Genomic DNA, 13,257 nt, shown 5'->3' with positions numbered 1-13,257 from the left:
ATTATAGATATAATTGTGATTTCGTAATATTGAATACTAATAATAATATCGGATATTATGTATATATATACTTACTATTTAAAGTTAAAACATATATATATTTTTTTAAACATATTTTTTCGAATGGAAAGTTAAAACATATTACAAAAACTTAAATCATTTTTAAATGATATGTGAGCTAACATGTCAACGTTTGAAAGACTCAAAAGATGGATAAATAAAACTAATAAATAATTGCATAATAATATATGGTGACAATGTGACATCAGTAATCACATATCCACTGCTATAAAAGGCCTCCTTAGGTCTTGGCTAAAACATATGGAATCTTAAGCATCTCCTGATATCATCGATCTTTCCCCACCTTCATATTCCTAGGCCTCAAAAACTTACTAAATAACAAAAAGTATCACAGTATATATATAATTATATATGGCCCTCCCAGAATTACAAGCTGCAAAAACTCTGCCTGATGCCAGGGACTACAAGGGCCGGCCCGCTGCCCGTGCCACCACGGGCGGCTGGGTTAGTGCCGCCATGATTCTAGGTCCATCCACCCTTCCTTGCATGATACCTATTTTAAGCACTATTTAATGATATCATGTTCTTTTTTTGCATAATCTTATTTGAAGTTCATGTGATCTATTTTCAGGGGTTGAGGCTTGTGAAAGATTAACTACGTTGAGTATCGTCGTGAATTTGGTGACGTATTTGACCGGAGTTATGCATTTTGGAAATGCTACCTCCGCAAATACGGTCACCAATTTCTTGGGTACCTCTTTCATGTTGTGTTTTCTTGGTGGTTTTGTTGCGGATTCGTTTCTTGGCCGGTAATTACTTAATCATGTATTCATTTCACATGTGAAGTTAATTGCCACAAACACCAATCTTATTTTGGTCTTTTGATGAATATATAGGTATCTTACAATTGCCATATTCACTGCAGTTCAGGCAACAGTAAGTAGTAGTATATATATTTTGTCCATTTTTGGATAATATTATAATTAAAAGTGTTACATGTTTCACACTTACTTAGTTTCTTGTTAGTTAAAAGAATATCCAATACTAATATGATTCCACTAGATTCTTACCTTTTAAGTACTTTTCATTATTTTGTAATAATCAACAGGGTGTGACAATCTTGGCCATCTCAACCGCGGTACACGGCCTACAACCACCAAAGTGCACACCAGAGAGCGGTCAGTGTGAGAAGGCGAGCGGGATTCAAGTGGGCATTCTTTACCTTGCGCTTTACATGACCGCCCTAGGGACGGGTGGTCTCAAGTCAAGTGTTTCAGGTTTCGGGTCAGACCAGTTTGATGAGACGGATAAAGAGGAAAGGGGCCAAATGGGAAAGTTCTTCAACTGGTTCTTTTTCTTCATTAATATCGGCTCACTTGCCGCGGTTACTGTCATGGTGTATATCCAGGACAATTTGGGAAGGCGTTGGGGGTACGGGATCGTTGCTTGTGCCATTGTTATCGGGTGGACGACCTTCTTGTCGGGCACAAAAAGGTACCGGTTCAAGAAGCTGATGGGAAGTCCATTAACCCAAATAGCTTCGGTTATCGTCGCGGCATGGAGGAAGCGAAGTGCCGAGCTTCCTGAGGACCCTTCCTTGTTGTTCGATGCGGATGACATTGAAATGACTGGAGTTAATAGCAAAAAGAAGAAGCAGAAGTTGCCTCATAGCAAGCAGTTTCGGTACGTTTTTTATTATGTCTATCGAATTTCAAATGAATTAACTGTCTAGTGTTGATATTTTTCATCTATATGCATAAAAGCTTAGATGGACACATAGGGTGAGTTTTATTGCAATATAATAAATTATAATGATAAAATAACAAAGTTAAATAGTTTAATTTATTATTAATATTTCATAATTTTAAGTTTTTTATTTATAAATTAAACATTATAAACTTATTTGTTTTTGTGTTTTCTTTTCTAATTTTAGCCACATACAAATGCATAGGTAAGATAATTAACTAGTTATACATGTATATATAGTTTTGAGTTGTCTATAAACCTTAGCTATAAGCATGGTCGTAAAAACCACGGCTAGACGTTGAAAACTCAATGAGTAATCCTCGAGTTATCTCAACCGACCAAATGAAATTTTAACATCAACCCCTATAAAAAAACTTTTTAAGTCTGTCACGACCTTAACGAATTAGCTTGAAATTAATCAAATGGGTAAAAGAATAAATGTTTTGTCCATGAAAAAGACTGCCAAATTGTGTACTAGTTTATTATGAAAAAAATAGTTTAATAACTACTCAAAAGTTCATGAGTCATCAGACGTACTAAAGATGAGTTTTATGGTCCTTTTTTCAATACATACAAAGTTTGATGTATATTAATATTAATATTATTATTAAATAGATATTTTCATGTTATTTTTTACTACGTGTGATAATTTACACATTAATTATGTTTTCAACTTGTCCATTTTTTCATAAAGAAGAAAAATAAAAGTAATATTTGACGCATATAGATATTTTAAAAAGTTTCAATATTCGATTATGACTTATAAATTGTAGCATATGAGGTGCTTAATATATTGACCATGTGAGGATTGCGATTTTGTGGAAAACTTATCTTTTATAATGGTCCCATGTTTTTCCCGATTAATACGAAAATAATTGATCAAAATGTAGTTTGAATATTTGATAGCCAATAAGATACTCGAATGATTGATCTCGTGTTCTTGATTTGCCAGCCAAGCAAGTGGGTACCATCTTTTGTCCATAACTCAACCAACTAGAATAACAAGCCAATATATAACTATTCATTATTTTTATGCCAATAATTTTCCTTACTTAAGAAATTACAAACCAATTTTTGTTCTTACTTGGACTTTAGTAGATATTTATTCATTTTAATTCATATACCTAAAGTTTTTATATTAATTAAATGCTTGGAATATCTATCATAATTGGCCTTATTATATAGACAACAAAACCAGCTTTGTTTGAAAACTTTTTGGGAAAATCATTAGTTAAACCATTCATATGTTGGAAGTCAGGCCCTTGATCGAACACGGAAACACGAGACTGAACAACTTGTTCGACTCCTTTTATTATTATAAACCAAGTATACAAATTACAATACCCCTAACCATCTTTAATAACTTGCTCACCAAGACTCCTAATTAGACTCAAACTAGGTAACCAAATAAATATAAATATAAAATCTTATTCCTAATTAAAATATATAAAAACTCAATAAATAATTCACCAAGAATTATCTATAACCTGTTTGATCTTTATCTTCTAAATTCAAGATTAACGTCTTCATCATATACATTACAGACGCCTGCAGTTATCATATTATTTATGAGAACAAGAACAATAGTTTACAGCAGCAGTAATTTAACTATGTAGTTGAATAAATTTAACTAAACATAATATAATACAAGGTGCATGCATGTGTCTTGGTTTGGTTAATAGAAAACAAACATGCACGCGTACGACCAATTTTAGCTTGGAGGTCCTGATCAGTAGTCTGTGATCAATCAATGTTGATCCACTTGCAACGTGAAAACCATATTTTTGTCTTGTAAGCTACTTGTAGACATAATTTGCCTAATCATGTTAGCTTGCGACGTATTGACGTACATATATCATGAGTTTTCAATAATGGGTTCTCATGGTTAATTAAAAAAAAAATCTGGCTAATCTGTGGGCCAAAAACTTGTGACACAACTAACCTTTAGGCTCGAAAACCAATTCTAAAGAGACAATATTATGCCATTCATGCACCAAGGATACATTATTTAAAGAATGCAGATGTAAAGTTTAGTTAACATTTGTTTGACCTATATACATATACTACATAGTTTAATCTAAGGAAACTTTGTTTAAACTTAAGTCATCTCTGCCTCTATGTTGTGGCGTTATCTTAAACATATTGTTTTGATTATATATTGATGGTTCTTTTTATTTTTGACAGTTTCCTTGATAAAGCTGCAATCAAAGATGCTGCGGTATCAGTTAAGGTGAATAAATGGCGTCTTGCAACTGTAACCGATGTCGAGGAAGTGAAAATGGTGATCAGAATGCTACCAATTTGGGCTACAACAATATTGTTTTGGACTGTGTATGCCCAAATGACAACAATGTCAGTGTCACAAGCTACTACAATGAATAGACACATTGGAAAATCATTCGAAATCCCGGCAGCTTCCCTCACTCTTTTCTTTGTTGCAAGCATCCTCGCTACGGTTCCAATCTACGACAAAATCATTGCCCCGATTGCCAAGCGGGTCCTCAAAAACCCTCACGGGCTAACCCCTCTACAACAAGTAGGAGTAGGGTTGGTGCTAGCCATATTATCCATGATTGCATCTGCCCTAACCGAGATAAAGCGACTAAACGTGGCTCGTTCGCATGGTTTGGTAGACGATCCGTCTAAGGTTGTCCCGCTTACCGTGTTCTGGTTGGCCCCACAGTTTTTATTAGTAGGGTCTGGTGAAGCATTTACTTACATGGGACAACTTAACTTCTTCTTGAAGGAGTGCCCGAAAGGGATGAAAACAATGAGCACCGGGTTGTTTTTAAGCACATTATCATTAGGGTTCTTCTTTAGCTCTTTGTTGGTGACAATAGTGCACGCGATTACTGGAGATAAGCACCCATGGATAGCTGATAACTTGAACCAAGGGAAGCTTTACAACTTCTACTGGCTACTTGCGGTTTTAAGTGTTTTGAACTTTGGGTTGTTTCTGGTGGGAGCAAGATGGTATGTCTACAAGGAGCAAAGGCTTGCTGCAGAAGGTATTGAGTTGGAAGAAGATGACTTTGTAGGCCATGCATAAGTTTGAAGCTTTTTTGTTTTGATGAAAATTTCTATGCTTTTTTCTTCCCCTTGGTTGTTATATTCCTTGTTTTGGTTCTAACTTTTTTGTGAAAAGTAATAAGGAACAAAAATGGAAATGTAAAAAAGAAAACCATTTTTGTGGTTTAAGTGTAAAAGCAAGGGGCTTTGATGAATAAACAGATGTAAAATATATTCAATGTTTTTGGTTTGCTGGACAATGACTGGCTATCTTTTTTTCTCTAATTTGAACTGTTAACTTCTTTAATGAAACTGCTGTCTAAAAGGTCGATGAACATAACGTCTGGATTGAGATCAAATCATTAGCGCAACTGCATATGGAGTTCAAAGTATATTAAGTCATGATAGATAGGAAAACCAAGATCTAAAGAGATTGTAGGGATAAGAATAAAGGTGTAAGAGTATCCTAATTATGACCGGTCTTGAGTGTGTATTGAGGGAGGGAAGAAACATGAAAATAAGAAGGGCGATTCAATGGTTACTACCAAGATGGTTAGTTTAACTGTCAATAACTATAACTATAATTAACTAACAGTTAGTGTTACTACCAAGATGGTTAGTTTAACTGTCAATAACTATAACTATAATTAACTAACAGTTAGTTAGTAAGGCCATGAGGTATACTCTAACTCATCTTAACTCCACATAAGCTCCACATACTCATTTTTTTTTCACTCCATGTCATTCAAAGGAAATGGTTTAACCCATTTAACTCCATCTCTCTCCTATTAATACATAACTAAAATAAAAAATCAATTAGTAATTAATACATAGTAAATGCATATTGTTTCTTTTAACCCGTTAAAAGCATAACACATGGGCCTTTTTAACACACTTAACACAAGTGAGGAGTAGTTTAATCCATCTTTAAAGTGCCATGTCATTTTAACCTTTATAGGAGTTAGAGTATACCACATGGCCTAACTATAATAACCATACTTATGATATAACTTATAATACAAATAATTACAAGTCCAACATCCCCCCTTAATCAAGACTTTCTTTGAAGAAACACTAGTTTAACCCATGGAGGGTTTACATAATATCTTGACAGGTGGGTTTAGTAAAACCCAACCGCTATTAGCCAAAGTCGATATAACCTGTAAAACAGAATATCGTGAGCTCATTACGAGAAGGGGAATAGGAAGGTCTTCTCGTAACCACCCTTCGACGTGTTAATCAATTTGAGTATTGAAAGAGTAATTGTAAGAGTGGGAGAGTACTATGAATCCTTAAACAATTCGTCAAGTATCCTATTTATAGCCAGAGAGGTAGAGAAGGGTTTGGCCAGGCTGACACTATAAGCAGAAGCTTCTATTCTCATGGATGAACACGTACGGGGTCTCTAATTGGGTGTGATAGCTGGCAGAAAATGACGGTTGTCACATGGAGGTATAATGTTGGTGTCCGCTGATAGGCTTGCCTTACGAGGCCTGAAACTTAACCAATTGGGGCCGGATAAGTAACTACCAAAGGTAACAAAGGGTTTATATTATATATATGTTGTGCCATATGATTCAAGTATAAATTAAGACTAAGTAAACTAAATAAAATTGCAAAACTACATCAGTTTGACTTTGAAAGTCAAACTTAACATATACAAAGAAAACAAGCTTAAAGATTCTTGAATTTGAGTGAGAAAATGAAATAATAGCAGGGATGAATGTGGGAGAGGGTTGGGTATTTATGGGACAAGGTTTGAAGGGTTAAACAAGAGGTTTATAGGGTAAAAATCGAGTTTTGGATAAAAGCACCAACAAGAAAACATTTTCTGCAGACTCCCCTTAGCGCGGCGCTAAGGTCGCTGAGGGAAAATCCTGAACTTTAAGTTGACAGTTTTAGCCCCCGGAGTTGGTTTTAAGTGTTTTAAGGCCATTTTAGGGACCGAAAAGGGTGTTTTTGAGACCCGACAAATATAAAACAAATATGTATCATAAAATCTATCACCATCATTTTGATTATATCGAAAGTTTTGGTTTACAAAACAGGTCAGTTTACATAATAAATGATTACAAAACGAATACAAATCGGATCCAAAATTGAAGAATATCACACAGAACCACTCAAAACCTCTGGATTTGAAACACTTCTTATATACCTAGTATTAACCATAATTCACAATATATTTTTTTTGCATTAATTTCTACTTCATCAATCGTGTATTTACCTATCACAAACATTTTTGGAACACCTCTTACAGGGGAACGACTCTTCTGCTCAGAAACGAAATGTTCTAAATGTTCTGGAAATTATTGCTCTCAGTGAACCATTTGTATCTATATGCATCAGGATCTCAGTTCATGAATTTCTTGGTTTGAGAAAAAAATTGTTGTATTTTCAGTATTAGTCTTTAATAATAATAATAATAATAATAATGAGAAGAAGAAGAAGAAGAAAAAGTATTCCTAAAAATCGAATACCTTTGTTTTCGAAACTACTTTTGAATACGTTAGCTACTAAGCTAAGCAATATAATTAAGGGTTGGATGTCCCGTTCATAATAAGCCCATTCTACTCAAGATAACAAGAAATTGCTCAACATTTATTTAACCATAGTGCAGTAGCATCCACGACTTGGAAGTCGGTTTTTGCATGGTTACAATTAACTGGTCCAAGCTCAATGAACCCAAATGAACTCCACGTTTGGCTATATCAATGTTGGTTAACAAAGAAGCATAAATTAGTTGTGGAATGAATCATATTTTCTTCTTGGTAGCGGATCAAGAAGACTCGGAATTAAGGATAAGCTCGGTACCTTATCGGTACCAAAAATGTTAGATTCGGTATCGGTACGATATACCAGATGCGAAAATTCGGTAAATGCTAGTACTAATCCCAAAATACCCAATCTCATTTTCTTAGAAACTTATTGGTATCAATACTGAAATGCTAATTTTGGTGCCGGTCATGTACTTGTTCCATTTTGTCATTCCTATTCGGAATAAATCCATATTTAAAGCCTACGATTTAAGGTCAGAACTAATTTATAATTCCATCTTAGAGTTTTCGTTTTTATTGATTATTACTAGAAATAAAATAATTTAACTCTCTTGGACTAGATGGATTTAAAACCCATTTATTTTCATGTAACTTTGTCTTTGTGATGCTCGGCTTGGTTTTTCTAAACATCTTTTATATAATATATTGTTTTAATGTTTTTTAAAAGCAATGGAGAAAACTTGCTATACATAGGTAGATGAAAATACTTAAAGTGGCATGCAAGTGTGAGACTTACTGGTGTATTATGACTTTGGATGGTTAGGGTAGTGTGAGGAAATCATATTGGCACACCGTGTTGGAAGTAAGTTTGGACTCCAAGTTACAACTTGGTGAACTTGAAGGACAAATGTTGATAAACAGGTTATAGTTGGTTATGTTTCCTAATTATATTAGATTTTCTAATTATATTGTAATTATAATTGGTAAAGTCTTGGCTAACAAGCTAGGTTAGTCTTATAAACCAAGTCATTGTTAGACATTACAGAATGTGGTATGAGATGTAACCGAGTTAGGGTTCATCTATGGAAACAGGAGATGGAACCAAGTTAGGGTTCATCTATAGACGCATGAGATGTAACCAAGTTAGGGTTCATCTAGATGCAACCGAGTTACAGTTTGAGAGATTGTAATCAGTTTTTGAGTTATATTTTCTGGTTAATATAAACGAGAGTTATTTGTTTAATTCGTGTTTGATTATCGATCGGGACTTAGACATCACGAGGTCGATCAGGCATAACGGCATAACGATGGCAGAACTTTGTAACCTTTTTCTTAACTTTCAACATTTTTATTCTTAATAACTAACAACTCAACATTTTCATTGTAAATCAATGAGCACAAATATGTTCTCAGTATTCCAGCTTTTTTAAAAGGTTGCCATCTTTCCTGATGGAATATCACCAATGGATTTTTTATGGAACCCACGTTCACCCACAAATTTCCGACACATTTGTTTATCGATAAAAAATACCAATTTTGCAGTGTGCATGCGATATTGGTTAAATTCGAGATAACCAATCTCCTAATTAAAATAAGAACACAAGATTTGAAACAATTTTCTTCTTGTTTACTTCTCATTCAACAATTAAAATTAAAAGGAAAGAAAAACATTAAAATCGGGTAAAATGCTTAGCTAGGATACACAAAACCGTAAAGTGTATAAAATGCCATAAAAGAACATGTTGGAATGGAACCGAACATTGTCATGCACATGGTAGTCTTGAAACTTTTTGGAAGCTACCAAATGGATCCAAACTATAATCTAATGGGCTAAGAGCATTCTCAACCCATTCTTTAAAGTTGTCAAACCCATATAATATAGGGTAAATTTTAAGAAAATCATCAAAATCACCACTCCAATCTATTCCCAATTATATGAATGAGTTATATGGCAACTAAAGTAAATCCCTAAATATAGGGACTCACTTTTGATCCATACCATATAATATATCACATATTTTCCAATCACCATTTACCATATAACAAGACAAAAGAGAAAAAAATAATAAATAATTAATTTATGGATATGAATAGAGAATAGAATGTGAAAGAATTTTGAAAAATGATAGATAAATTTACGGAATTGTGTTTTTTAGCTAAATTATAGGGAGAAATATATGGAATGGGCTAGGAATGCTCTAAATAACCCCTAAACCTAGAGCTTTCTGTACTGTATCGCTAGAACTAGTTTTCTTTCCTTTTCTTTTTTTCCATGACAGACCAACTCACACACCCTTTTAAATCTACTTCTAAATCCACTGAATGAACCCTTAACCACTTGAAAACACCTTTCACACACATCAATATAAATACCGTTAGGCTGTATGTAAGAAAAATAAGGGCCTTAAAAAGCGTTTCGTTTAACCAAGACACCACGTTTCAAAATAATTGATGTTTCGTTTAACCAACTACGGAAGTAACAGAACCAAATTCCCAAACCAAGTGTCGGCGTGTATGCAAATGTGGGTTGCAAGAACGCATATAAGTTTATAGGTTCTTCGAGGATACTAAGCCCAAGTGATGACAACCATCAAGCCCAACGCTTAATGATGGGGACATTTGAAAATCAAGCCCAACGCAAAATATTTTTTTATTGAAAACAGATTGTATTCTAAAGTTTTTTTTGATCTCGGCTTTTGCAGTTTTTGGATCGGTAACTTCGATGAAACATGCTTACGCACTCTGACTTCCTGACAACGATAAAAAAAAGACTTTTGACTAGATGGGTTGCATGCATACTTCAACGTTCAAGCACAAAACAACCTAAAAGTTCGTGTAATCCAGTGGCATAATTACAAGTAGTGAGTTTTTTTACCAAAATGGGTGGTAGAGAAAAAGTATTTACCAATATAGGTGATTTAGAAAATATTTACCAAAATAGGTTTTTTCTTTATTTTTTCATATTTAACAAAACAATTTTACACTACTAGATCCATTTTTAATCAGTTTTTGATATATTAATTTGTATATGCATGTATTTTCATTAATTTTAGCAAAACCTAATTATCAACCCAACAGATCCATCTCCGTCACTATCTTGCTTCCGGCCGACCACCATCATCATCATGCATCACTATCAATGCCATCACTCGTGATAGTTTAGAGAGAGAGAGAGAGAGGTGATGGAGATGGAGACGGTGAATTCATTTTATTTTTGTAATAAAAAATTAAAATAAATAAAAATCCATTTTGATAAATACTTTCTAAACAACCTATATGTGTTGTTAAAAAAAATCACCTATATGTAAATACTTTTTCCCTACCACCCATTTTGGTAAAAAAAGCTCTTTGTAATGTAGCTATATTTTGATTTAGTCAACGCTGAATTTGTGACTATTATTATTCTGGCCTAAAAGTTGATCGTAAAAAACAAAAAACTATTTTAATGGACAGTATCTTCTTACTCAGAACAAAGAAAAAGCCATTTAAACATTTGAATTCATTAACTGCTTAGATATGTATAAGTTTGAAAGGAACTAGCATTTTGTATTTTGTAATATTGTTTTCGTATAATCTGCAGTTATTCATTCTTGGGCCTTTCTTACTTCCCAATATTACCGGTGATTTATCAGCATATAATTTGTAAATTGTAATAATGTTTTATAGAATGCGCTAACTAGGATCATATCAACATTTTATGTAATAACCCTTGGATCATCTCTTAAGCATTTCATATAGGGGCATACCGCATAAATCATAATAGATTCCAAACAGTGAAAATAAACCGGAACCAAACCGTTTGGTCCAGTTTTAAATTTTAATGATTCGGTTTCGGTTTTCAGTAATCAAAAACTGTTACTAACCGGAACGTGAACACCTGTAGTTGAAGAGAGTAAAGTAATCTAATGAGCAGTCATCATAATTAATAATGATCATTTTAATGTCATCCTTCTTTGTAGTCTTTTAAATAAACATGTTTCCGTTCCCTATATCATTTTTTAAAGTCATTCAACAATCATTTAAAGTTGTGTTATGTGAACCATCAAATAAGTGAACCCAAATCTCACTACCAGGCGGGGCCAAATGCTAATCCCAAAAATAAATTTGTCCCCTAAATTTAGAGGGTTGTTTTTTAATAGTAGACACCCAGATTATTATCATAATATGAAAAGGACACAATTAAAGACTATCATGTGATGTGTTGGTCTTAGATAACAGTTACCTAAATTGTTGTAAAGGAGCATGGATGGACATTTCATATTGTTTTCAATGTTTAATTCATGTATACACACATGCTTGTCTAGTGATACTTAATAATTCAATCACCCTTCATTATTTATTTCAACAACAAAAAAAGGTAATATTATGACATACTTCCATATCCAATCAATTATGAGGTAAGACTAGAACTCTACAACTTTAATCCTCAGTCCTCTCTTTTATGAATGGGGAAGGATCAAAAATCATGTTTATTCAAGTGACAATATGTAGTTGGTAGTACAAAATCGTCGACTTACATTCAGAATTTTGGAAGATTACAGAGTTTTTTTGTCTAAATATGCGTTATTAGTACAAACGTGTTGTTCATGAAGAGCTTATGACAATATGTATAGATGGTTGTATACACTTTTCAAATTAGTTTTGATGTTTAATTCGTTTATAAAAAATAAACAAAAATTACACGACTTGACTATGAAAACAAAGAGATAAACATAACAAGTCCCATTGTATAACAAGCTTAGATGCAAGTTTGATCATCTCCAAATAGAAGTTAAAATCCCACTTAATGGTTGTAGTCATTTTAAGGATCAAAATCTCACTTAATGCCATTTCTATGCTAGTGTCATGGTGTTGGTGAACATTCGTTTAGCATAAGTCATAACTATTCTAATCTAATTATCAATAGATGATGATTAATTGGTAAATTGAATACCGTCGATCAAGCATCAAGAAATTGGTATATGGGTATTCTTGATTATCGGTGTAAACATCCCTTAACCATATGTGGATATCATTGTGATCTTGTATGCCAACAATTGTTAAACCACGGATTTATGAATAAGTTGACAAGGTTAACAAATTCTATTAGTCAACATTGGCTTATTACACATTCGAATTAGTGATTATGTTTTGTTTTCCACCTAAAATCTTCTTGTTGCATTTGTAAGGATTTGAACACACCACCTTACTTCTAAAAGAGCAAACACTATACTACTAGACTGGATCGGAGGTAGTGATTATGTTGAATTGTTATTTTGATGGACATTTTTTGGATCAAGTTGAATGTGCTACAAAAGTGAAGGGCTTAGAAGAACAACTTGGAAGATTGTGAACTACAAAGGAAAAAAAACCCAGATGGACTTGAATATCAAATCACAAGATGAGTTAGTCAAGATAAAAGTCAGTCTCTATCATGGCATTTGAAATTTGAGTTGTGGTAGTTGGCCAATATTTATCTAGAAAGATTCAAAGAATTATAATGCCAATCTCATGGGAGAGTAATTAGTAGTCCAATCAAGTAATTTGAATTGAAACTAATTAAAGGCCAAACCATGATTAGATTAAAAATCAATTTGTTCATAAGATGTTAATTGTTGATCTATTTGGAGTTTGGACTTTGGACCACACGATAGGTTATTCCAACATGCTCGTTTGAATCGAGTCCCGGATACATATCAGCTTAAAGGCTATAAACCATGATTGAACCAACAATAGATCTCAGGATACAATCCATGTGAATCGTTACTTGCCATTGCGGCGTCAATCTTATTGGGTTGATTATTTTTTAATTAGGTTGCATTGAATTGATGAAGCCAAACATGAATTACACATGAACCCTAACTCTAAATGAGTCAAAGGGGTTATAAATTGGTTGGAATCAAGTTGGAAACGAGTTACATAAGTTGACCTTATAAAAAAATATTATGAAAACCTCCCAACCCTTTTAACACAGGCATAAGAAATTACAACAAAAATGCTAATA

The 13,257-nt window shown here is 33.4% G+C and overlaps 1 protein-coding gene across 1 annotated transcript; it reads left to right on the top strand.

The window, feature by feature from the left end:
• Window positions 1-315: 315 nt before the first annotated feature.
• Window positions 316-5,015, top strand: LOC143604085 (protein NRT1/ PTR FAMILY 6.3-like). The gene is made up of 5 exons (XM_077080673.1): window positions 316-547; window positions 653-830; window positions 918-957; window positions 1,130-1,704; window positions 3,952-5,015. Exons 1-5 carry the CDS (start codon window positions 433-435, stop codon window positions 4,814-4,816), a joined length of 1,773 nt encoding a protein of 590 aa, XP_076936788.1. The 5' UTR covers window positions 316-432; the 3' UTR covers window positions 4,817-5,015.
• Window positions 5,016-13,257: the final 8,242 nt, after the last annotated feature.

Source organism: Bidens hawaiensis, unplaced genomic scaffold, assembly GCF_021521415.1.
Source record: "Bidens hawaiensis isolate Kalapana, Puna unplaced genomic scaffold, B.hawaiensis_p1.1 tig00063884_1, whole genome shotgun sequence".
In the NCBI taxonomy this organism is placed as follows: domain Eukaryota; kingdom Viridiplantae; phylum Streptophyta; class Magnoliopsida; order Asterales; family Asteraceae; genus Bidens; species Bidens hawaiensis.
Note: the sequence above shows the minus strand (reverse complement) of the source record. Positions and strands in the feature narration are given on the sequence as shown.